Genomic DNA, 26,271 nt, shown 5'->3' on the forward strand with positions numbered 1-26,271 from the left:
TATGAGAGTGATTGCCCCAAAGTTACCCAGTGAGCAGGAATTAGAAGCAGTATTTCCACAGTCTAAGTCTTAACAGTCTAGCCACTAAACCACACTGGCTCTCAGTGTGTTTGGATATAGCTAGCATATCATGCAATTATATTCATAAGCCAAATATATATGCTAGAACATTAAAATCTGGAATACCTCTATCTTTCACAACTTTTGGTGCCAATTTTCTTTTATTAACGATGAAATCGTAGGCAATTTTATCATACCTTGATTCACATTTGGTAGCACCACGTGTGGCCAAACCCAATTTTGTGGGCTGGATGTAGCCTGTGAACCGCTAGTTGTTTAGATGATTTCTGGTTTTGGTGATTGTTCTTTTTTGCTTTGGTTTCCCATTTTCTTTGGCAGCCCAGCCTGGAACACAATTTGGACCTGAGTCCACTGATTTCCGTAGAACCTATTTCTGCTGAAGTATATTTATGATTGTAGAAATTTTAGAGGAAAAATTAGTTAAGCTTGGACTATTAGCCATCATCAGCTACAGTCTCTGTGTCAAGATCAGGGAATCTTTTTCTACCAAAAAAATGGCACTCAAGGAACATAGGTTCCTCACTGTGTTATTCTAACTCTAAACAAGTAGATGCATGATCATATAGAAAATAAGATGGTGTCCTGCAGCTTTAATAGTTGTATACATGAAGGAGTTTCAGGAGGGTTTTTCAGCCTACATGATATGTTGCACCCATCAACATTTTATTCTTCTACAGAGTGATTAAAAGTAAAGGAACCCCATCCTCCTTTGCATCTTGGTCACCCAGTATGACCAGTGAATAAGCACAATACTGAATGTGGCTTGCGCTGCATCAGAAGAAGAAGAAAAATGGTCAAGACACCGAGAGCAAATTTCTGAGGCTTCTTGGGTGAAAGTTAAAAGCTACACTGTGTATTTATACTAGATCAGCCTTCCCAACCTGGTCCCCCGCCCCCCCGGATGTGGCCATTTGCCATACTGCCTGGGAATGATGGAAGTTGTAGCCCAGCACGTCTGAGGGCACCAGGTTAGGGACAGCTGTACTAGATAGTATCAAACGACTTGTTCTTATCACAGACTCCTTAGCCTGCATCCATTTCTCCTCTAATTTGGTGGGTCTCACTGTGAAATCTGCACCTGTTCCTAAGCTGTTGCTAAGTCTGGTGGTCTCTCATACAAACAAATGATGTTCCAGTAGTTAGCACTCATTCATCTAAGGGCTCCTTCACATTGAGCTTTTATCTTGTGATTGAGATTGCTCCTTCACGGAGGTTTGCGGGCTCTTTACATGATGCGGTGACCCTAGTGTGACCCTCCAGGGCCTCTCCAGCATTAAATGCCCTTTGCTCCGTTTTTAAATAGATTGCAGATAATGAACTCTCAAATTACCCTGCTGTGTTCCACTTCAGTTTCCTCCGTGAAAAGAGGAAAAGCAGCAAGAAGAGGAGTGAGATCAATGACAGATAATGGAAGACTCAGATAAGGCAGGGAGGGGGAAATGGTGGGTGGAAAGGAAGCGCATGTAAAGGGGGTCAGTTGGGATCCTGCATTTAAAACGGAAGCAGAAAGCCCCATTTTAAATGCAGGATTTTAGGCTGGTGTAGAGATGCCCTTAATGTCTTTGGCACTAGTGCACTACAGTCCATGGGGCTGATAGAAATACTATTTTGGAATGCGATAATGAACAATTCAGTGCCACTTGGTGGCAGTAAAATCCTGTGATAGTTTTTCTGAGTGCTAAGCTGTGTGGCAAAGTGGTGCTGTAGCCAGACTCTGCTGTCTTCATATATAGCCTTTCTCCATTATCAACCTAAAAATGTAAACATTTCTTAGGCCGCAAGCCTATGCATAGATATGTCCTACAACTCCCAGCAGTCCTCAGTGTGGCTTGCTGAGGCATGCTGGGAGTTGTAGGATTCCCCCCACATCTAAGCATGCATAGGATTGTGCCCTTAGCCATTTAGCAATACTTCCTGCAGATCCCTTTTTGATGCCAATACCATGATTTTCCATTCAAATGTAATAGATGAGGAGGAACAGACATCTTAAAGTGTGAGTAAGAAGGAATAACCATGTTGATATTATCCTTTTTTAAAAAAATCAAAGGGTTTGGTTAGATGTGCATTCTGGTGTAGAAGAGAGGGAGTGTGCAGCGTCCACAGACATTTTTTAAAAAAACAAAGGAAAACTACATGATAGTTTCACTCTAAGAATAAACAAAAAGGGGGGGCAGGTCATCTCTGCAGGGGGAGAGTGTGTTAAACATGAAGTTACCAGTTTTGTTTTTTTTTAAGACTGCATGAGTCTTTATGGACTGGACAGAGGCATCCCTCACGCGAACCCAGCCAAAGCCGTTCTTATAACCTTAACTTAAAGCTAAAGTGTGAAATAAGAAATCAATAAAGTAAAAACTGGGGAGAGCTGGAGAACATGGCAGGGCGTAGGGTATGTCTGGTTTCCCATGCCAGAAAGTGAAAGGCTATTTGTGACAGTGCTGTGACAAAAGTATTCAGCCCAGACATTTTGTCACCGGGGTCGGGGGGCGGGATGACGACACAAAAACACCCCCGAAATTTTAAAAGTACCTTTAGGGCACAATCCTATGTATGTTTAGACAGAAGAAAGTCGTACAACTCCCAGCATTCCCCAGCCAGCGAGTTGTAGGACTTTCTTCTGTCTAAACATGCATAGGATTGTAGCCTTATGGCTTGGGAGAAATTCTGATATTTGGGGCTGGGCTTATCCTTTTAAATGGGGCAGTAGAAGGTTTCCCATCTTCCTTTTATTTTGCTGCCACTTCAAGTAGCAATGGAGGTGCAATAAGCAGCATGCTCGCAGCATTTCTCCTCTGCACCAGAATGGCTCGGCGGGGACAACACTACATCATGACGTAGCATAGCATCATTGCCAGGAGTATTCTTGATTTTTTTTTTTTAAAGATGGCTGCCTCACTGGAATATTTTAATAGTTATTCCTACACTTGGAAAACAACTCATATGGTGCTTCTCATACAGACCCATTTCCATAATTAGCCTGATAACAAAAGATAACAGAGAGAGTCTTTGCCTTGAGGTTAAGAAAACACCCTACTAAAATGCAGGTCAAACTGGATTTCTGCAAAATTCTCTGACTTAATTTCCCTCACAGCTGTAGGAAATTCCTGTCTTCCACTAGAAACGTGAATGCCAAGGCAGCATTTGATTGAGTGGATAGGAGATAACAAAGGAGGTGATAACAAAGGCAGAGATAATGACACCTGATACAGGAAGCAATATTATGGGTTATAGCGCATAAAGTTCAAAATATATCAAGAAGGAAACTAATGATTTTCCCAGTCACTCTATCTACGGACAAGAGGCATGAATGAAGGGCAGGAGAATTTGCTATATAACTTTTACTATTCAATCTGCTCAGAGAATAAAGTAACAACAATAACTCGAAACACTTAGATGGCACTTTAGAGTATTCAAAGAGTTTCATCTATTGTGTCTCAACATTCCTTACAAGAGCCTTGTCAGTTCAGGATTATTCTCCTCATAGTGCAGGTGGACAGTTGCAGCTGAGACTATTGTAGTTTAAGGTCACCTTTGAGTTTTGAGGCCAAAATAAGATTTGAATGGGAGACTTCCTAGTGCAGGGGTGGGCTGACTTCAGGCTTGTTGGATCTACTTTGCTGTTTATTTTTTTTACCAGAACCCCAAGATCCACCAACCAGAGTCAGATGCAATAGACATACACTTAGAATTAAGGAACAGGGTGCCTCTGAGCACATTCTGAGCCTAGGAACTGGACCGAGCTCACAATCCTTTAACACAAAAGTCCAGTCCTGATTGCCCCAAACTTCCTTCATTTCAGCAGCCAGATTTAGATGGTAAAAGTCATATTGTTCTTGCTATCATTAAACACTTGAGAATCAGAAACCCTTGCCAAGCTACTGTGAATCATGCAGAGACCTACCAGTAGATATTAGTCTACATGTCCCAGGATTAAGCCTAGGGTTTCAAAGCATGTTCTGAATCTGTGCCCTCACTGAAATTAAGCATCTGACCAGATTACTCTGGGAATGTGATTGCAGAGTAATGTCTAGATCAGGGGTAGGCAATGTGGTACCTGTGGTCGCCAATATACATCCCGGCATCTTTCTTGGTGCCTGTCACATTACCCATTTTCTTGCTGGAAACAGCGATTTTTGTGAAATTAGTTTTTGTTGGTGTGGAAAACTGTTGGTTCAATGGAGTTGTTCAGTGTATTGGCCCCAGACCCCCATCTTTGCCTTGCACTCAGTCTTTTCAGGTGCAATCCTATGCATGTTTAGACAGAAAAAGTTCCACCACTCCCAGCATGCCCCAGCCATGGAGGCTGGGGCATGCTGGGAGTGGTAGGACTTTTTTCTGTCTAAACATGCATAGGATTGTGCCTTTAGGCAGGTTACTTGTCCTTTGCTACACCTCCCATGGCAGCCAATTTGTGCCTGGTGCCCAGGATAGTTTCTCAAATTGTCAAATGTGCCCATGGCCCAAAAAGTTTGCCTACCCTTGGTCTAGCTGATAAATTATGGACAGAGTCCTAATAGGAAAGTGTGACCAAATTAAAAATGCATTTCTCTTTGCTTGTCATGGGATCAACTGCAAGGTTAAGTTCAGGGGGTTACTAAGCCAAAACAACTATTCCTGTGAAGGCTCTATGCAAGTCTGTTGCAGCTGCAGAGCACTTTTGGAGGTTTAACTTTTTGGGGGACCTAGCTAGGGGCTCCCTAATTTTAAAGGATACAGTTTACTAATTTTAAAGATACAGATACTAATTTTAAAGGATATATTTCAATATTTCTTCCCTGTCCCACTGAAATGATGGTATATAAGGATGCAGATGGTTTCCCCAAGAAGTCATAACAGCACCATCTTGCTAGTCACTTTTCAAAGCAAACTACACACCATTGTCACTAAACATTATCTGATCATCATTCATTACAGCTGAGTACCAAGTGAATGTTTTGTTGTACAAAGGAAGTCATGAAAGGAAAGCATCAAAGTGACAGTGTCTTATTCCTAGAATATAAAGTCAGAATTACAGTGCAACAGCAGGTCCTGATCCTTCATTTCGGTCTGCAGTGGGCAGAGGATTGTGGGTGGACAATTCCATGATTCCATATATGTAAGCCCATAAACACATACAGAAAGATCCAGAGGCATCCAAAGCTGGTTTTTGTCTCCTAAGTCAAGTTCTTCTTTGGTTAGTTCTTTGTTGAGGTCTACTTTTCCTTCATTTCAGCAACAGGAGAGTCCCTGTAGAAGTGCATTTAGCCGCTCTAGTTTGTCTTGTTGTGGAAAGGGCTTCTGTAGAACATCTGACAAGCAAAAAATTCATTGCGGGGACATCTAATTCTGATTATGAAGGATGATGAATTCTTAGCTGATGAGGCTAGGGAGATTAATTAAGTTGTAACCTCAACTCTGAACTAGATCAAGATGAGACTGAACTCCTGGGGTTAGGCTGGTTTGGGCCACCATGTTTGCACTGGAATGGAATGCAATTTCAGTAATCCAGCTTTCTTGATTCCTTCTTGCTGTTAAACTGCAGCCTACTGCATTCAAGCTTCCTGACCATTAACATGTATTACATTCCCCAAATATATGGCACAGTTTTCAGCAGGCTGAGAGGCACATATCGTGAAAAGCACACATACAGCAGATGAATTAAGCTAGCCTGTTCAACCTTAATTTTCTTGCATCATGTGAGGACAATATGCAACTCAAATTTTAAGTCAGGGTTGGAGAATAGGAGGAAAACAAGCAAGACAAAAGATCTTAGGTATATAATCCAGCAAACAAGCACCCACTGAAAGCCATTAGAAAGGGACCCAAGGCTTAACTCTGCCTCTGAGCTAGCCACGCTCCTATTAATGTGATCATTGTTAATGTTGAATAGAAAGCCGAAGCATTGTGGAGATGAACGTTCTAACCAATGGAACCTTCATTCACTCTGCAAACCTAATGGGAGCAAGAACCACATTAAATCTTATGTGTGCAAACACTCTTAGTTCAGTGGGATTTACAGTGCAATCCTATGCATGTCTGCTCAGAAGTAAGCATCACTGGGTTCAATGGGGTTTACTTCTAGGGAAGTGGGAATAAGATTTCAAGATGCACATTTCCAAACTATTTCAATGGCAAGGAAGGAGATATATGAAAAAGTATATTTCTGCCTGCTTACATATCCTGAGTCTGCTTTGCTCCAGGCAAAAGTAGATGCAGGGGAGAAAAAAAGGACAACACTGTGAGGGTCTCTTCTAGAGGGACCTCAACTGCAAAAACTGAAAATAAGACAATTTAGTGTGTGTGCATGCTAAATACAAATAAGACAAATTATAAATAAGAAACAGGAGAAGACTGTTAATTCCCCTTTTGACCTGCTTACAGCCCCCATAAAAAGTTTGCCTTGTTCCCAAAAGCTTCAGCAAAGATATACAAGTTTATTTATAGATAGGCTGGCTGTGGGGTTATGGGAGCTGTGGTCCAACATATCTGGAGGGCTCCAGGTTTGGGAAGCCTGCTCTAGGCTTTGGGGAGTTTAAAGAATGGAGTGTGAATGTAGACACAACACAACATCCTTCTGCAGATCCTGAAGATCCAGCATGCCACACCTGCAGTTGACGATGAATGGTAATGCCATTCACATTACATTGCCAGGAACTGGGCCCTGGCTCCTTCTCTGCTGGAGGAATCGATATCATTGGCCCACAAAGGGAAATGGTTTGCCTGCCTACATCCCATCCCATTCACTGAAGAGTTGGACACAGCCTGTGCTCTGAAGCCCCCGTTGGTTAGGGCTGGCCTGGCACCAACATGTCGAGGCCCCAAAGACTGTAAGGCATCCCACCAAGACTGTAGCACCCCCACGCAAACTTGCTTGAGAAAGATCAGCAAAAGTACTGCGCTGCTTTGATCTTCACAGGTGCACCACCATGCAACATGAAAGATGATGTTCGCCTAGAAATGTTTGTGACTCTTTTGGTTGCATAGACAGAGGATCACAGGGGAAATATGACAGCTGGGGCAATACAAAGAAACAGAACACCACAAAGGGCTCTGTCTTCTTCCGGTGTGTGTTTTCGTATGCCTCTGCCCACTCCACTGTTCCTGAGTTAAGGAGGACCACTGATGGCTCCTTGTTCAAGCCCCCCACCCCAAGATACTGGATGGATATTGGCAACTATGATATTTAGTCTTTTTCGAGGTAATACATTGGGCTTTTCCCAGTTCCTGAAAGGGGATGTGCAGTAACTCCCCTTGTATGAAATAGCAGACTTTAAAATATTGTCAGCCAGATTATCAGAACAGGTAAAACAGTAGGAGATCCACTGTAATCAAACAGTGTCCTAATAGTGCAATGGTTTTAAGGGTTGGTATCTTAAATACAACAATCAAAAGCCTTTTGCTGGTTGGGACTGTTTGCCTCAGCCAATTCCTTTCTTTGTATGAGAGAGCAGCAGGGTTATCATAAAATGAGGACAAGGCATAATTGGCAAGAAATGAAAGTGATGACTCTGACAGAGATGCTGGCGCTTGCTCTGAAACCAGAACTGACCAAAACAACAGAACTATCTGTATGAAAAATATATGTATATATTTATAGTCCAAATGTCTTGTGTTCCAAGCTCATATATTGCCTGTGAAGTTAATCCTTCCTATAATTTCAGACTCCAGTACGGTCAGCAATCCAGTCTCGATAGTAAGTCACTCGTGTGTAGACACCAGGCTTGTTTGGCTTGGCACATTCATCACCCCAGCTCACGATGCCAACAAGGTACCATATTCCTCTAGAATCAGGAGTCACCAATGGTCCGCCAGAGTCACCCTAGAAGAGGAAAGACGATCATTTTTAGATAGGCAGAAAGGGAAATAACATCCTCTGCAAAAAGCCATATGATAAGCAGGGCTATGTCTACCAACACTTGTGCCAAGCAAAGCTGACCTCCCCTGCTAGTGCCTGCTCAGAAGAGAGATGAAGGAGCCAGCTGGAGATCCTGCCCTCCAGATCACAGAACCATAGAATGGCAGGGTTGGAAGGGGCCTACAAGACCATCGAGTCCAACCCCTGCTCAATGCAAAGCTCTTATTTAAATGGGACTCCTGCTACCCCTTGGCGTCTAGCAAGACCAGCACTAGTGGTGTATGGGGATGGGTGGGGTGTTCGCTACCTGTTTTTTATAGTTAATTTTGACCTTGCTTTTGTATTTGATTGTATAATTTCATTGTAACTTTGCATTTGTCTTGTTGTTGACTTCAAATTCTATTTAAATATATTTAATAATTTTGTAATTTTTTATGGATGCTGTGTTTGATGTTTATTGCTTTTGGCATAGTCCACTGTGGAAAAGCGGCATTAAATTAAATTAAACTACTGCAACCTATAGAATTAAGCAAATTTGCATAACATTTTATTTTGCACAATGTAGTCTGTTTGCTAGTCATGGGGTGCACAAGGACGTATGTGGGGCTCTGAAGGACTGGAAATCTTTCTCAGTCTGCCCTCTTGGGCTCCATTTAAATGTGACACCAGGGCCTCATCTACATGGCACCGCTTTCACCCTTCGTTCTGTCACAACTGTGCAGCATTCGAATTAGCTTCTGCCGCGATACAGTCGCGATTTACTGTGGGCTTCCCTAACAGACTCCGCCGTGCCCTTTTTTTGCCATTATATTGTAATGTGCAGCTGTGCAGGCCCGTGAGGGTGGGGGTGTGACACTTCAGTGGCTGTTTTGTATTTTAGGGGTTCTGTTGTATCTGTCTGTCCCTCGTTAGGTAAAATGTGGGTGTTCTGTGCTCCTTCATTTCCACGCCATCTGTTTATCAGTTCCTCAGTCTGAAGGCATGAGCAGTACGTGCCTACCCATTGCTCCAAAATGGTGGCTGGAGCAAAGTTGGTCCTCCCCCAAGGCCCCCCCCGCCCCAGCCCTTGGGCACTGAGCCCAAAAACAACTATTGCGAAGATATGAAGCTGCACAAATGTGCAAAAGTGTGAGTAAATAAATGAAAACATCTCTCTGTGCCTCTGTAATTGCGCAGCTGCGAAGGGACGGGGGAGTAAAGGGGCATCACAGAGTGATGCAAGGACTACACATGCCTACAGCATGCCCACTGCAAAATGCAGTCGGTTTGGGAAAGGGACAGATGGCTCGCAACCACGGGAAACCCACAGCAAACCAAAAACATCACAGCAAAATGCCTCCATGGAAATCCGCATTTTCTGGGAGAAAACTATGGATGGCTGCGAAGTGGCGACTGTGTTGTCTGTCCCGAAGGACCTCAATTCGCAGCTGCCCCAGAATAAAAGGCTCATGTAGATGGGGCCCAGGTGTGCAACAAAAGCATTTTGTCTGCCCAGCATCCTGTGCAAACTGGGTCATTTCATCTGCAATGCACTGTTATGGCATGCCAGAAACGTGTGGCCTCAGTGAGTGCCACTTTCATGTGCTAATGCAGCATGTGTAGTGATGGAGGGTCCAATTTAAACATGACGCCAGGTGCTAGGAATGCGTCATGAGTTGGTTTTTGTGTCATGTTGAATATCATGGTTAAATCAGGCTGGGGATTTTACGAGGGGTCACCCACATTTCAAAGCATATCGTTGCAACTCTAGGGCTAGAAATTTGTTTTGGAAGGAAGGGAGGAAGGAATTCTGAGGAAGGTGAATTCTGTGTCCAGCATCACACCCTGTGTTTGCACATAATTGCAGCATACTCACAGCCCTTGTGATAAGGACAGGAGAAGAAAAGGGAGATCTGATTTTCATCAGCACTTTGAAAAGCTCAAAGAATACAGAAATGCAGGGGGAAAATTCAGATTCTACTGGGTAGAATCCAACAGTGCCCTGTCGATGCTGACAAGCACCACCGGGTCCTGGTGCGCACGTGGCTAGCCCTGGCGGCGGCAGCAGTGTGCGCACGGCCCCAACAACCAGTTTGCGGTGATGTAGTGCTTCCAGGGCAAGCCCCCAAATGACCAGAAATGCACGTGACCTGCCCCTTCCAGAAACTGTGGAAGAAAATTCCATGAGCCATTAATCTGGCCCATGTTTGCTCTTCACTATCCTTGCATGTACCAAAGTACAGTAAACAAAAGCAAGCAGACTAAGTGCCTGAGTGAAAGGAAGTGTCGGGGTAAAAGGGGAAAACTCCAAGCCCCAAGTTTCAATGCCACCTGAAAAGATAGATAAAACCAGAACAGTAAAAACTGCTTATCAAACTGGCAACTAATACTAATTGTTTTGCTATGCGGCAGCTACTAACCAATCAGAAGTATTATGCAACTCATCCCACCTCTGTAGTGTTCTGAACCAATCAGCATTCACCAAAACTCTGCTGTGTCTTTTCATTGTATAAAAGCTGTCTTTGAAATGTAAACGGGGAGAACCTCCTTGCAAGAATTTTGTAGGCATCTCCACAGGCGGATGCTTTCTTTTCTGTCTTTTCTTTTCTCTGAATAAAGATGTGAACACTCAGAATAAGCTGTGCAGTTTTCTTCGACAAACCGTGCATTGCTGGTCATTTGGGAGCTTGCCCTGGGAGCACTGCTGCCCCGCAGCTGGTGGCAGGGACTGGGTGCTGCCGCCGCTGCCGGGGCTGGCCACGTGCGTGCCGGGAACCCGCAGTGCTTGCCACCAGTGATGGAGCACTGTTGGGTCCTACCCACTACTGCCACCAAAGGCCAAACTAGGTGCAGTCACGTGACTGGCCCTTGTGTGCACAGCTTCTCTTTACTAAAGAGTAGGGATGTACAAAACACCTTATTCCGCGCCGGGGCATCCGTGGGGGGGGAGGTGCTCCGTCCATCCCCCCAGAATCCTCCCTGGCCGGCTCTGCGGAGCCACCGGCCAGGGCCAGCCGCAGCCAGAGTTCCGGCCGCGGCCGGGCTGCTACAGCCGCAAATGGCGGCCATCATAGTGGCCGCCATTTGCATCCTCGCAGGCAGCCGTGATAGGCTATATAAGTATTTATGTAGCCTATCATGGTAAAGGCAGCCACGCAAATGGCGACAGCTACGCCATTTGCATGACTACCTTTACCGTGATAGGCTACGTAAATACTTACGTAGCTTACGTAAGTATTAAATACTTAAGTAGCCTATCACGGCTGCCTGCAAGGACGCAAATGGCAGCTGCTATGACGGCCGCCATTTGCGGCCGCAGCAGCCTGGCAGCGGCCGTCTGGGAGACCATCTGGAGCTGCCACCACCACATCCACCCCAGGTAAGCTCCGTCCTGGGGGGATTCCACGGGGGGCGGGAGGCCATTCCACCATGGATTCCGGGGGGTCGGATTCTTTAGAATACTTATGTAGCCTTGCTGGAGTCCGTGGCAGAATTCTCTGACATCCCTACTAAAGAGCTACCAGAAGGGACGCCAATCCAGGTCAGAACTGTAGGGCAGGGAGAGTGGATCTTTAATCCTCTGTCTCCACCATGGCCCTGATCTGGATCACCCCCCTCTGCTGCAGCTGCAATTTGCATTGGGATGGAAGCTGCTGCTGGCAGTAATGGGAGCTTTCCTCCTAAGAGTGCAATCCTATGCATGTTTAGACAGAAAAAAGTCCTACAACTCCCAGCATGCCCCAGCCAGTTGTAGGACTTTTTTGTCTAAACATGCATAGGATTGTGCCCTAAAGCACATAGCTTGGGAGCGGGGAGGAAGGTTAAAGCCCTCCTTCCCCCACACAGGGGCATTGCTACAGCTGGGTGCATGGGGTGCCAGCCCTGAATCTATTTCCCAAGTACCCAGATCTATTACTCAGAGCCTTAAATACCCACTGGTGGCATGAAAGGTTTTCTCTCAGCTTAATTGCCATGCAAGGGGATTGCAAATATCCCCACCCCTACCCGGCTTGGTAATTAAGATTAGAAAAAAAAATCTTTCTATTGGTGCCCCTCTCCAACCCTCATTCCTCCTACCACCCACCCACCCACCCACCATTTTGAACCCCTCCCCCGCCCATGGGATTATGCACCACTTTATTTTATTTTGAATTTAATTTATGGCAGTAATGGTGACTGATGAATAGGGTAATTAACTGAAAGGGACTTGATTAAATTTTGGAGAAGGATCTGGATGGGAATGGGGACATTAGAAGCTAGAAAAACCTAGGAGCTACCCTCTTTTTTCCATCTTTTCACACCATTCCAAATTAATTGTAACTGAAGAATTACGGAATTAAGATGATCTGGTATGGTGTGCAAATTAATGGAAGAATTTATTTTATCTGAGGTGATTTGGATGATAAAAATTTACATGGTACTTATTAAATTATTTTTAATTTGTATATCTAGATATAAATTAGCATATGCAAATGTTATGTAGATTTTCATCTAATGGGCCTGGGCCCAGAATCATCTAGCAATGCCCCTGCAGCACTCCAACCATGTTCCTGATCTGGATTGGGGCCCCCCACAACTGCAATGTTGTGAAGAAAAAACAAGTACACAGAAGGTCTAATCACTTGATTAATGTAATGTTTGGCTTTTTTGATTAATGTAATGTTAATCATTGCGGTTTCACAATCAGACCTTGCTATTTGAAAGAGAGAGATCCTCTCTTTTTACACAAATATGCGCACACACACTTCCTCATTGCCTTTCTGCTTTCTCACAACTGCAGGAAAAACAAGTAGACATAGTATAAAAGGCTCATTGCATGGCTGGAATCTTCATTAAATCACCATCTGTTTTCACCATCTGTTGCAGGGGTGGGGAATCTCAGGTCTGGGGTCCCAGTCTGGCCCTCCTGGAGTCCCAGTCTGTTCTGTTGGGGTTCCCCAGATGGCCACACACCCTTTCCCTGGTGCACCCCTTTCCCTCGACCGCTGATCACTTCAGGGTTTCCTGGCTTTTGCGCATTTCCCCCCCATTCTAAAAGGTTGAAAAGCCTTTTCTACGACTTCGTTAACGGCAGTAAGACCTTCAAGCTACAAAATGCTGGTGTTTCTGTATGTTGGCCCTGGGGGAAAAGAGCTTGGTGAGTGCCTCAGCTTGGCCTTGCTGGTACTGAGTTAGAGACTCCTGCCTTAAAGAATGCAAGGCAGGGATCTGACGTAGGCCAGGGATGTTTCCAGAACGTGCAAAGCTGCTTTCTTGCATGCCTGAAGGGTTTCAGCATAACAAGGAGGCAGTGTTTTCTTTTCACCAGTTCCGTGCTGTGCTGGAGGCCCTCAAGTACATGCTTGGGGAGGCCCTTGGACTACCTGAGGCCCCCTGCCCACATCTGAGACCTCTGCTGTGGACAGGGATTGGTGAAAACACTGGCTCCCGGCTGAAGCCTGCTTCACGTGCTGCTTGTCTTCTAAAAATTCTGCTGCCTCAGCTGGCTCTGGGCCAAAACCTCCTGGGGTCCCAACTTGGCCCTCCGGGGTTCCCCACAAGGCCACGCCCCCTCCCCCTTTCCCCCAGCTGCCAATCATTTGCTGTTTCCCCCCCCACACCATTCTAAATGGTCAAAATGCCTCTCCAAAGGCTCCATTGGCAGTAGGAGCTTCAAGCTACAATGTGCCGTCATTTTTTATATTTCTGGCCCTGCCCCTTTTGCCTTCAGCCCCACCCACCACTGGAATGTGGCCCCCAAGAGCTTCTGCAAAATGGCCCTTGGGCTGAAAGAGGTTCCCTACCCTTGTTTAGAATGTGGGTAGGGAGACCTTTTTCTCCCTCTCTCAAAATACAACCTGGGGTCATCCGATGACGCTGATTGGTGGGAGAGTCAGGACAGATAAAAGGAAGTCCTTCTTCACACAGCGCATAGTTAAACTATGGAATTCGCTACCACAGGATGTAGTGGTGGCCACCAGTTTGGATGGCTTTAAAAGGGGGTTGGACAAATTCATGGAGGATAAGGGTATCAGTGGCTACCAGTCCTGATGGCTATGTGCTACCTCCAGTACCAGAGGCAGTGAGCCTAGGTACACCAGTTGCTGGGGAACATGGTTGGGAGGGTGCTGTTGCGTTTGTGTCCTGCTTCTGGGTTCCTGGTCGACAGCTGGCTGGCCACTGTGTGACCAGAATGCTGAACTAGATGGATCCTTGGTCTAAGAAGAGCAGGGCTCTTCTTATGTTCCCTGTCGTAGGAAGTAGTTGAGAGTAGCTACTCCCTACTTCTAGACTGGGGGGGGGGGGAGAACAGCCTCTCTTTTCTCCAGGGCCACATTCCCTCATAGGTAATCTGTTGGGGGCTGCATGCCGGTGGTGAGTGGGGCTAAAGTCAGTGGTGGGTCCCAGCCAAAAGTGGGTAAGTCACCCCCTTTTTCCTTTCTGCCATTCCCTTTGCTCTTTCTCCCCCCCACCCCCCACCCCCCTGCTGCCATTCCTTCCCAAGGGAAGGAGAGATTGCTCTTGCCAGAGGTCTAAACTGATTGCATGCAGAGGGATTTTGAAATTAGGCTGAGGGTGGCAAGATGCTCATTCCTGTTCTAGAAAAACATAGGTGGGTAAGTAGGTGGCGTTCTGCCCCAAGTGGGCATTATGTTGTTTGTTATGTCGCCCCCTTGGCCTTGCAGTTGCAGTTGCTCTAGCCAGCCTTCTATTTGCCCGTTAGCAGCCTGATGCCATGCATCGATTAGCTGACCCTAGAGAGAAACCATATCAAGTTTGCACCAACTCTTCCTCAGTCTGGAAGAATCCACCATCAGGCATAGTTCCCTGCTACTGCCTTGCTTCACAACCCAACAGCTTGGCCTTGCAATGTCTTTTCACCTCATCGAGCCATTTCAGCCTCTTGTATCATCCATCCATTTAACCTCATCCTTCTACTACTAAGTACTGATCTTATATTTATCCATTGTTTACTGTTTATGTTGTGTTAAATAAAGCTGAAGATTTGAGTTATACAGAAGTGGAGTAGATGTGAGTGTAGCTGCCTGGATAGACACACAGCTCAACGTGCGTTGCGGCAGACGGCAATTGCCCCAGCATAAATGCTGTAAAATCATAATGTGTGCAGAAGCCTTCTCTGGAGGTGTTTAACCCCCTCACATTTAGTGCTCATTCAGTGCTACTCTGTGTTATTGCACCTACTTGGCAAGCGTCACTCCCTCCTTCCAGGTATCCAGCACACAGCATCCCAGGTGAAATGGCTCCATTGTACACTCCTCTTCTATTACAAATGTCGTTACCTATAATTTTCACTTCTGTTTGACGGAGCTCACTGACACTGGGACCTGATTTCGAAATAATAATGGAATTATAAATGAGACCCATGAAATCTCACAGGAAGGCTATAATGTAACATAGACACAAACACCAGAAGCCCCTCCCCTGCGCCACAGACAACACCAGTTGTCCCTATTTAAGTCTCAACCACATAGTGCTCATTCATTCACAAAAGCACCCCACTCTGTCCAGTCACTAATGCCTACACAGCTCTTCATCACCATCCAGGGGGTGAGGTATTGGAAGAGACACCAGATGTGAGCCAGGAACTGCGAGGTCTGACGCTTGGATCTAGGCTAGTGTGTGCTACGGCCTGAGAGCCTCCTTCAACAAAAACAGGTGGTTTGCAACATCGCCCTCTGCAAGGACCTCTGAAGATGATCAACCATTTACGGCTGCATTTACCTTAAACTAAGACCTTTACGGCTGCAAATGGCGTCCAGTACGCCATTTGCGTCCGCAGTCAATCCCCCTCAGCCAGCAATATGGCATGGCGGCTGTATCGCTGGCGCTCCAGAGCAGGAGGATCTGGATGAAGAGGATTCCGCAGGGAGGCGGAGGTAAGTGCTCCATTCTGCCACGGCCTCCAGGGGGCCAGATTCTTTAGAATCCAGCCTCATTGGGGTCCATGGCGGAATTCTCCGCCATCCCTACCTGGAAGTCTGGGCCCTTGCAGGGGCTTCCCCCACTCCTGTATGCCATGCAATGGCAACAGCTCCATGTCAGGAGGTTGCCCCTGCTGCCTTCTGAAATCCTCAGGTAGCCAGAATCAACATGCAGACAATAGGGCTCTTTTCCAAGGCTTTATTTCCATTCAACCTAATGACGCTTACAGATGCAAATCCTTGCTCCTATGAGTGAGACTTAAGACAGCTGCCTACTCGGGAGTTCTAGCCTTAAGAATCAGTTGACCTCCGTTTGGAGGGTAAGGCGGGAAACCTCTGAACTTATGGGCTAGGAGGAGAGAGTCCACCCCTTTCCCGTGCGGGATCGGGGCACTGCTGTTGCCGTTGCGCCAAGCAGGCTGAGCGCCTCCTCTCAGTGCCCGCCATCTCCCGCTTGATGCTGCGCCGGCGCCTAGCATCCAGAAGCTGCTGTTGCGCCTCCTTCTCCCTGCCAGGGTCACTATCACTCTCAGGAATGTGTACCGGGAGGGGCTCTCCCCCCGGCTGCGCCTCTGAACAGCGTGCGGGTTCCTCTCCCATGGTTTCTATCTCTTCCTCAGAATCAGAACTGCTTTGGGGCTCTCTGGGCTCCTATCCAACCCTGACACTCCATCTCACTCACATGTGTGAGGTCCTTGGGTGTCTGGTGATTGGGATTGAACCTGCTGAGGGATGGCTCACCAAGGGGATGTAACCAAGCCTGCCCCAGCCTCGTCATAACCTGCAACTAGGCCTGTCATGGTGAAGATCCCACTGGGGCTGCTCTTAAAAGCCAAGCTCTATATTCTAACTCTGAAGAGATCACTACTAACCGTCATCTCTCAATGCGCCGTATCCTGTGACAAAGCAGGTGGTGTTGTCTGGAAAGTAATGTGTAGCCTCTGGAAGACAAATACGACGCACGGCAGTTGTAAACTCCACTGGGGACGAGATCTGCACGACAGCGATGTCGTATTCATGGCTCATGACGTTATTGGCATAATGTTCATGAACGATGATCTGGCGAAGGTTCCTTCTCATCAATGAAGGCCTTAAACGGGCCCCAAAACTACTCGTCCAGCCATTGATATTCCTGACTCTGAAAGACATTTGAGATTATAGGTAATATAATAAAAGTTTGTTTGACTTAGCATTTATATAGCATTTTGTTTTACTTCAGCCTTTTTTAGGACAGAACATCATAGTAAGTTAACAGTAAGGCAGAAGGGGATATTTGTAGGAGACAATTCTTCCTTTGCCTATTGATTTGGCCCAGGAGTTCCTCCCCACAAGCCTACAACCCCAGCCAGCTCTGAGATCAGACTTAAGCCCAGTTTGGCAGGGGAAAGGCCTTGTGGGGTGGAGCTTGAGGAGAAGCAGTGGGCAGGGGGGTTGTGTTAAGCACCACTCTCCCTCCCACAATTTCATGTTTTGAACATATGTAACAACATATAATTGGGGCCAGTGCCAGCTCCAGGTTTTCAAGGGCCCTTAGGCAAAACACCCATAATGGGGCCCCTCCCTCAGTGACACTACCTTCTCACCGCCATTGGCACCAGCTGCTGTTGTTCCTTATCCTCTTTCTCATCATTGCTACCCCTTGCTTGCTCGACAGGCAGAGAGGCACCGAGCAAGCAGGCAGAGGCATCTAGTCCTCCTCCCCCTCCCCTCCATTGGCTGGGCCAGAGCAAGAGGTAGGAGAACAAGGAGGTTGCCATGGTGAAGAGGTGGAACATGTCTAGGGGGCTCTTGTCAGTGGGCCCCTACTAGGGTGTGGGCTCTCGACAGGTGCCTGACCTTTGAGGCAGCTCTGACTGAGACAGCAGGTAGACATGCATGCATAAATGGGATGTTATCATTTTTAATAAATGTGATAACTGAAGTGTGTTGGCCAGATACAGTTTTAGAATTGAGGGGCTTGTGTCTTCTCACCCTCGGAAGCAATGAGCTGCAGTTACCAGCCACGTGTTACTGATCAGCGTCGCCCCACAGCGGTGAACGCCATTCAGCTGAAGACTGGCTTGCCATGGCCACTCCCCTTCCCCTGCGATGCTTCCTCCAAAGATTCTCTCCACGGATCTGTCCATTCGTGTTCCGCAACCTGCCAAAGAACACCTTCTTAACCCAACGTCTTCGCAGAAAGTAAAAAACGTTTATTTTATTATTTTCTGTTCCGAGCCTCTCCGCATTGTTTTTTGAACCTCTTCGACCAAGTGCAACAGGAAGCCCTGGAGTTTGTTTCGAAACAAAGGAACTGCTGCTCTGAATGGGCATTTTCTCTCTGCCCAGCTCACTTTTGGAATCAGAGCAGCAGGGCTTCTCTGGCTTGGAAACATTATCTTTCCCACCTCCACCCCAGGAAAATTGGATAATTGGTGAGTTAAGTCCAAAGTGAGGTTTGTAGAACTCTCCCATTCCTTAGAAAAAGTGGCCATGGTGCCCTGATCCAGAGCGTGCCAGTGTCCTGTTGGAAAATTGCCCCCTCCCTGGATGCTGTTTCCTCCTGAAGTTGCTGTTTTCAGAAACAGCAGCAGAGCAGGAGCAATTTTCAACAGGAAACTGGTGCAGGGCCCCAATCCAAACTGAGACCACATCCTGGATTGGAGCACCAAGGCTGCTTCTCCTTCCAAAGAGAAGTAGCCAGTTTAAGCACAGCTAAAAACCCATGAATAAACCCATGAATAACACAATATGCAGTTTGGCCCTTACTTAATGTAATGGGATGGTGTTTTGGACTAGAGGAGAGTTGAAAGTGGTTTGAGAGGTGTTTCATTTGCCATGATATTAGGGATGTTGGAGGAAGCTGGTTGCAGGGTGGAGTTCAACAAACTCTCGTCCGCTGGGTCCCCAGGATTTCTGTTCATTTTCCACTACCTGACCCAACTCGGCCCTGCAGTGACTCGGCCAGCTAGCGTATTTACTGTGTTTTTAATTTGCGCAAATTACAGCCACAGTTTGCACGAATTACAGCCGCAATTTTTGCGACTTTCAGCTGTTATTTGCACAAATTATGCAAATCTCTATTTGCAGAAATTATGGCCAACACACACAAAAATACGCAAAAGCTCCCTGAGTTTGGGGGAAAGCAGCAGCTCAGCTTGCAAATGCAAGCCAAGTCGAGCATGCTGTGGAAGTCTGGAATTCTTCAAAAAGGGCTGGAATTCCCAGCGACAGATACCCCTGCATGATATATATAGGCACAATTATTTTGTCCCACTGTCATCTCTAAGCAGACATGATTTTGAAACAATATAAACCCCTGCTATCCCAGGTGAAAGTAGGGTGCGGAATTGTATATACCATGAGCAGCTATCCCTCTTTCAAACCACCTTCAGCTCTCTGACAAAGCTTCCTTTGGTGGGAGTTATCAGTTGTGACAGCTAAACAAGCATGGAATCGTTTTAAATTTGTAGCGCAGACATGCCCTTAAATTCCTCTACAGCATGTGAACTTCCCCCCTGCCCTGCTCCCGCCAATAATGGTTCAGCTTAGGATTGTCACATGCACTCTCTCTTCCGCCTGATAAACTCCAAGAGTCAGTGAATTAAATCCAAACCACCAGGGCACTTGGGATGGTTGATGAGTAGAATGAAGAGCGAGCTCTTGGGTGCTGAGGCAGTAAATCCCACTGGCATGCCCACACATACGTGGCTTACCATAGGGCACAACCCTCCAGAATGTTCTTCCGTGAAAGCCTGATCAGAATAAACAGCTATTTATTATGTTTTCATCCTGGCCTTCCTCCAAAACAGCATGCATAGGCTTTTCCCAGTATTCTCCTCACAGAAATCCTGTGAAATAGCTTAGGCTGAGAGAAATTCACTGGCCCAAGGTTACTCAGTGAGTGTCACAGTCAATTGGGCAATTAAATCCTTTGACCCAAATCTGACATTCTGTCCTTTATGCCACAATGGCTCTCCATTTCAATGGGGCTTGTGCAGGATAATGTTCTCGTGGATTGTGCCCCATTGATCAGATTGGTCTGCCTCTTACTAGGCCAGCCTTAATGATACCGAACAATCACCTGAAAAAGCCACTATTTTGCCTCAAGTTAGGACCAGCTCCATCCCTACCATTGTGTTATGTATGCTGCTGTGTCATTTCTTACTCTGTGGCTGGATGAGGCAAGTCAAAGCTCAAAGCAGTGTCTAAAATTAGTACTGGCCAAAATACCACACAGGAGCCACAGCTTCAAGGAAATGGCAGCCCAAAGGTGGAAGTCCAACATCCCTCAAAATGGCTTCCATCGCCAACCAAGGCTGGCTGTGACCTAACTATTAAAGGTGCAAAAAAGCAAACTTTTTCGGTGTTATGATATGTCTGCACAAGCCTTTGGTAGTGGGGGTGGGGATATGCACCAATATCCAGCATTATGGCTCTGGTAAAGGTTCCACATCTGGATTTTGACCCAGGAAAGATGATGCAATGTCCCTCTTCTGTCAAACAGCTCCTAACTACAGATAAATCAGGGGCCAATCTTCATGGGCAAGTTACTGCAGAGCGGGAGCACCGTGAGGTTATTTCTGACACATGTCATTGCCAGTCTACAGCAATCCCCCTGGAAAAAGCACCATTTCTGAAAGTGCTTTTACTGCATCATTTTCCTAAAATGCAGCTCCCACGCAGTTTTTCCACAGTATGCCATCCCCCCCTCCACATTAAATCCTGGGTGTGCCTCTGTGATCTGGCAGTGGCGGGGTCAAGGGGATGGGACACCCCATTCCCTCTTGTTTCCCCAATGTAAGTAGCTTTTTTCCATCGAGAAAATCCTCAGGAGTGCAGCAGTGACTCCTCACAACACCACAGTACTGGATACACTCATTCACCTTAGCTAGCCTACTTTTAATCTTTAACATATCTCCCCTTTCTGTACATGTTTACTTGGAAGTAAGAAATAAATCTCGCTCCCCTGCAGTGAATCTTTAACATATCCCAATGGTGGATGAGAGTCTCTGTAAAGGGCCCCCCCCACCTTCTATGAATGTTTACTCAGAAGTAAAGAATAAATCTTTCTCCCCTGCAGCGAATCCTTAACGTATCCCACTGCATATGGAGCGATGGTATATCACTAAAGTGTTAAAACACTAAAGCGTTTAATACCGTGGCTCCATATGCATTGCGATATGTTAAAGACTTACTGCAGGGGAGCAAGATTTATTTCTTACTTCTGAGTAAACATGTATGGGGGGGGCTTTACAGAGACTCTCATTCAGCATTGGAATATGTTAAAGATTCACTGCTTTAAGGTTTAACGCCTTAGCGATATGGGAGTCTTGTTTTTGTGGAGAAAAACCGGCAAGCACGCTTGTTGCTGGGATGTAGGGAAACTGCCAAACAAAAGGCTGTGCGCCTTTTCTCTGGATGACTGATGACCCTTACAATACATTTTCTGTCCCTGAGCAGGGGAAAGAGGGGGGCAGGGACCAAGCCTCTCATACGTGGTTAACTTTGCCCACCCCACCCCAAAGTAAGGTGGATTAGAGTGTAGCATGACTGTGAAAACTGTTGGTTTGGGAGGGGTATAGTCCGCTTTTTTTCAGCTTAGTGTGCCACTGATGGACTAAAGTCAATTTCAGGAAAAAGCAGAGAAAAACTGTGATTCTCAATGCATTTCCGTGAAGATTCCCCCCTAGGTACAAGTAGCCTTGGATAATGTGCCATTTCAAGCAGTGAGGTGCCATACCTACTCATAAGAAAGCTTACTTGTAAGTAGATATGGCAGATATGTCACTAGGCAATTATTACTCCCATTTAAAAAAAAAAGAAAAATATGCTCATAGCTATCAAAACAAACTTTCCCCCTATTTTCACTAGTATGTACAGGAAACACTTTATTTTATGCATTTATTAGTAGAATAGTTACATTAACTAGGCACTGTATATCAATTAGAATAAACACACAAGAGCAGCAAGTTCAGACACTCCCCAAGGAGATGAGTTGCACATTTGATGTGTGTACATTTTGCCATACCTTTGCCAGATGGCCTTTTCTTTACACCCAGAGCTAGCTCTCTCCTGGGATTCATGGGCCAGCTTAATTTGTGCAAAGAAAATTCTCAGAGAAATGCACTTTCCCACAGTGCTGGCATAGCATGATGACGCTTACTTACCGGTTTCAAAATCTTGCTTCATTACACTAGCTTGGCCTTCCCCAACCTGGTGCCCTCCTGATGTTTTCGGCTTCATTTCCCATCAGCCTCAGCTAACATGGTGAAGGTCAGAAACGCTGGAGGGCTCCAGGTTGGGGGAGGCTGCACTAGGACTGTGTGTGTGTGTGTGTGTGTGTGTGCGTGTGTGTGTGCTTGTTTGTGGTGCGCTAAGTTGCAACAAGAAACGCTGCTCTTGGCACAATCTGAAGTGTGCTGGTCCAGGCTGGAGCCATTCCTACATCCATCCCCAGATGGTTTTAATGTAGGTGCTACAGACTGGCAGGATTTGGTTTAAAATTGCTACTGAACAGTGATAAATTAGCTGCCTACTTCGTGCTGGAAATTTTACCGTGGTTATAATCGGTTAATGGAAACACAGAGGAAAACTCAAAAATGCATTGTGAACAGGTTCGTTTATTACGTCCCGCTGCATTTCGAGTCAAGAGACTCTTCCTCAAGAACAGCTGAATTAGTTTCTTCAAAGGCACTGACACTCTCTGACAAAGAGGTTTCCTTTGTCTTCGTCTCCTGCGCTGGCACCTCTTCTCCACCATACCTGAAAGCTGTTTCTGTTACTTAACTGTCAGTACTGGGCAACAGCAAATTTTAAGAGCAAGTTCACAAATGTTGATTGCTTCATGCTGTGACTTTCAGGTTATGACTTGCATGTGCAAATGAGCCATCACTGAGAGAAATATCACTGAGCGTCGTGATTCCCTAGCACAGAATATGAACAGAGCATTCTGATATTCCTGCTCCTCCCCCTGCGGGAGTTCTACATGGCTCAGATGTTAATTCACGCCAGAGAAGAACTCAGCTCCTCCCTCCCATCAACCCACCCACCAGTCTCCAGAACACCTGTCTCTTTCTCCCCACCACGAGGGAGGCTGCAGCTCTTCTCTCTCCCGCCCATCTGCTTACCTTGGTGCTGCTTTCACTCAAGTGCAAGGCAGGGGCCTCTCTCTGAGGCCACAAGCCAGGCATCAAGAGTGGTGGGAAATACGTCTGGCTCGCTGTTGTTCTAGCGCCACCAGGTACTAGGAGGAAGGTTGCTCCCACCTTTCCTCCCTCCCACCACCACCAGTGCCAAAGCAGCAGCAGCAAAGTAGGCAGGCATAAGGGGAAGAGGGGATTGGTTGGAGGCTCATGAGTGTTGGAGAAGGGATTAGACTGTGCTGCACCCCCATCAACGGTGCAAGAAGGCCTAACTTGTCAACAAATCTGAGTGGGGAATGATGAGTGCACAATAAATCCCTCATGTAGAAAAGCTGAGAGGCAGAGAAAATAGTGGGGATCAACCTTGCAGTCCTGCTATGCTTTCAAGATACTCAGAGTGCCTCCAATGGCCCTTCCTCACTAGTTGCAAGGGGCTCAAGAGGAAGACTGGGGCTCAGTATGTTTGCCAGAAGTGGGCAGAAGGATGCTTGCCATGGTAAGCACATCCCTGGACCTCTGCTTGGGCAGTTTTAAAGATCAGAAGACTGATCTTACTTTCTAAACCAGTTATTCTTACATTGTAGTCTGTAGACCACTGATAATTACTGGTGTCTTTTCTTGCTGTCATTGAGACCACGACAAAAACAATAAAGGAGAGACTGAAGGCTTTTTCCAGAGCAAAGGCTCATGAACATCAAGTTAAAACTGTAGTATCTTGACTGATAAATATCTTAGTGATGCAAGACACTTAATAACCTTTCCCTCTTAGCCACACATTCAGCAGTACAGAATCAGAATGTAGAAAGAAATAAGCTTTAATGATGAAGCCTTCCCATGTGGTATCCAGACTGTTAAGAACATGGTGGCGTACAAAGAACAAGCAAGCTGGGAGAATACAACACAATTTACGAATCACTGTGCTAAGCAATGTCCTTTCTAGCAACCTTCTGTCTGAACACAACCCCTTTTTAGTACTTACAACTGTAGAGAAGATTTTCACCATTTTCTGCATTAACCTCTGCAAAAAAAGACAGAAAAGGCAGTCATCTTAACACTTTCGCTTTGACCTATTTCTGTTTATATGGATGGATTTTCAAAACTGTTATAAAAAGAAGAGAGTTACTGAGCTTCTAGCTGGCTGTCATATGTGGCTGCTGGAGTGCTTTCAGCCTTGTAGGTCACCAGCTGGACAGACCTATTGCAAAGTGAAGTTCATAGCAAACTTTGGGGGTCTTCCTCAGGCAAAACATCTGAGGAATTTCAATGGAAGATAAAAGGCATTTTCATAAGACCTGTTCTGTTTCTTTGGGCAGTGTGGTGGCAGTTTCACACATCACTCATCCTAATGTAACTAATTGGGCTGTTCACATGACACGACAACCCACCATGGGTTATTTATCCCATCGTGAGGCTGCAGTGCATGCGGCCACCATTTTGAATATGCAACCCCTGCTCAGGGGTTGTCATGTCGTGCAAACCCAGCAAGAGTGGATTATGCGAGGGTTAAACAACCCTCGCATAACCTTAGAATGGACCATGGGTTATGCGAGAGTTGTTTAGCCCTCACATAATCCAATATTGCCAGGTTTGCACGACATGACAACCCTCACTTGGGGGTGGGATATGCAATCTGGTACCCGTGGGCCCACGATGAGAGACGGCCTGTCATCTGAACCTGGTCAATATAAACTTGTACTAATAATAGTGTGGAATAGTAATCTGACAATCTTGTTTGCATTTCCATTTAGTCTCTTTTGCCAGGAGGAAGTTATAATCCATTATCATATTATACAGAAACATTCCCAGTTTGGTGATTTGAGTAGTGCAACTCATGGGTTTAAAAAAATGGTGAAGGCATTTGTAATCATACAGATTTTTATCCATATAATTGATTAATCGAAGATTCTTCCGGAAAGGCTATATTACAAACAGTAATAAGTAAATCAGAGTTAATGACTAAATGAATTAAGTCAGAGGTCCCCAATAGGGCTTCCGAGGGTGAAAGTGCACCCTTGAGGCCTTTCATTGTGCCCTCATTATGATTTCTATGTATACAATCACAAATTACAATGCATGTTTGCCAACTTCCTGGTTGCTCTATAGTTTTAAGTCTATGGACCTGGTTTCTCTATAATTTTAAGTCTATGTACCTCTACTTGCTGTTTTGACGTGCTCCCTTGCTCTCTGATTGGCCAAAGTAATAGGTTACAAACCGGTGTCCTTACTCCCATTCTGTGCCTGCAAGGAGTGGGCATGAGTGGTGGGTGGCTGTGTTGGAAGGGAAAGATAAGTGTTCCCCTTGAATACAAACCAGTAGTACGGGGATGGAACTGAGTGGGCTGGGGTCTTTTCCATCTGAGAGGGGAGCACAGGCAAAGGGAGGGCATTTCTTGCCTGCTTGCTCACCCTATCTGCATTTTTTGGGAGGTGGGGTGGTGGTGCTTGGTCTCCAACCCTTTATTTTTGTGTGTTGGGAGGTGTGGTACTTGTCCTCTTTGCTCTTCTGTTTGTTCGTTGAGGGTGGGTGGGTAAAGCAATGGAATTTCCAGACTGTTCACTCATCTGCCTGCATTACTTTACCTCCAGGCTTTTGTGTTTGGGGTGGTGGTGATGTGGGAGCTTTTCCCATTCTCCTCCGTGGCCGCCTGCCTTGTGTTTGCTGTGGCACTCTGGATGTTGTTTAGTGCATGTGGGGAGCATGTGCAAAGTTAAGGATTAAAAGTCACATGCCTGCGCTATTTTTGTTCATTGTGCATGCGAGATTTCTGGGCTTGCTGGCTGCCCTGCACAGCTCCAGTTTGTTTTTTGTGGTGCATGGTGGCAGAGGTCTTTTATTGGGGGGGGGGGGAGCCAGAGCCTTTTCCTGCTTGCTTGCCCACCTGACTCCTTTCTGACATGACCTCCCCCCCCCCCCGCCCACTGTGGCCATTTTGTGAGTAGCCACACCCGCACAGTGGCTTTTTGTAAGTAGCCCCACACTCCATGGTGGCCATTTTGTGAGTGGTCATGCCCCCTCCATGGCAGCCATTTTGTCAAAAGCCCAAGGCACTTTGTCAGGATTCCAAATGTATCCATAGGCTGAAAAAAGTTAGGGACCCCTGAATTAGGTAATTAATTTTGCAGGTTCCAATGTAACTTTGTACACCAACTCTTCTTTTGAGATGTGGTAAAATCTATGCCAAAATTTTCATCCATTAACCTCTGTAAGAGGTGCTACATAGACACACTGCCAAATTTTACCAGCTGCCTATCATTCTGATATCCATATAAATGATATAGCAATCAGGGCAGTGCCCAAAATGGAAGCTGCGGAAGAGCACAGTCATGCAACTCC

The 26,271-nt window shown here is 46.1% G+C and overlaps 1 protein-coding gene across 3 annotated transcripts in view; it reads right to left on the minus strand.

The window, feature by feature from the left end:
* Positions 1-6,473: 6,473 nt before the first annotated feature.
* Positions 6,474-26,271, minus strand: part of LOC146344506 (transmembrane protease serine 11A-like) — an 84,130-nt gene continuing 64,332 nt past the window's right edge. For 2 of the 3 annotated variants that reach the window (XM_084860383.1, XM_084860384.1), the window contains 5 exons: positions 23,917-23,955; positions 17,785-17,953; positions 16,686-16,951; positions 15,074-15,216; positions 6,474-7,876 (listed from right to left, as the gene is read on the minus strand). In XM_084860383.1, coding sequence (XP_084716509.1) covers positions 7,715-7,876; positions 15,074-15,216; positions 16,686-16,951; positions 17,785-17,953; positions 23,917-23,955 — 779 coding nt within the window. In that variant the 3' untranslated portion in view covers positions 6,474-7,714. Of the gene's footprint in view, positions 7,877-12,505; positions 12,666-15,073; positions 15,217-16,685; positions 16,952-17,784; positions 17,954-23,916; positions 23,956-26,271 lie in introns of those variants that run through there. The other variant, XM_084860386.1, reaches the window with a different exon arrangement.

Source organism: Heloderma suspectum, chromosome 5 (genome assembly GCF_057233095.1).
Source record: "Heloderma suspectum isolate Gila_16-S chromosome 5, 16-S_ref, whole genome shotgun sequence".
Taxonomy (NCBI): Eukaryota; Metazoa; Chordata; class Lepidosauria; order Squamata; family Helodermatidae; genus Heloderma; species Heloderma suspectum.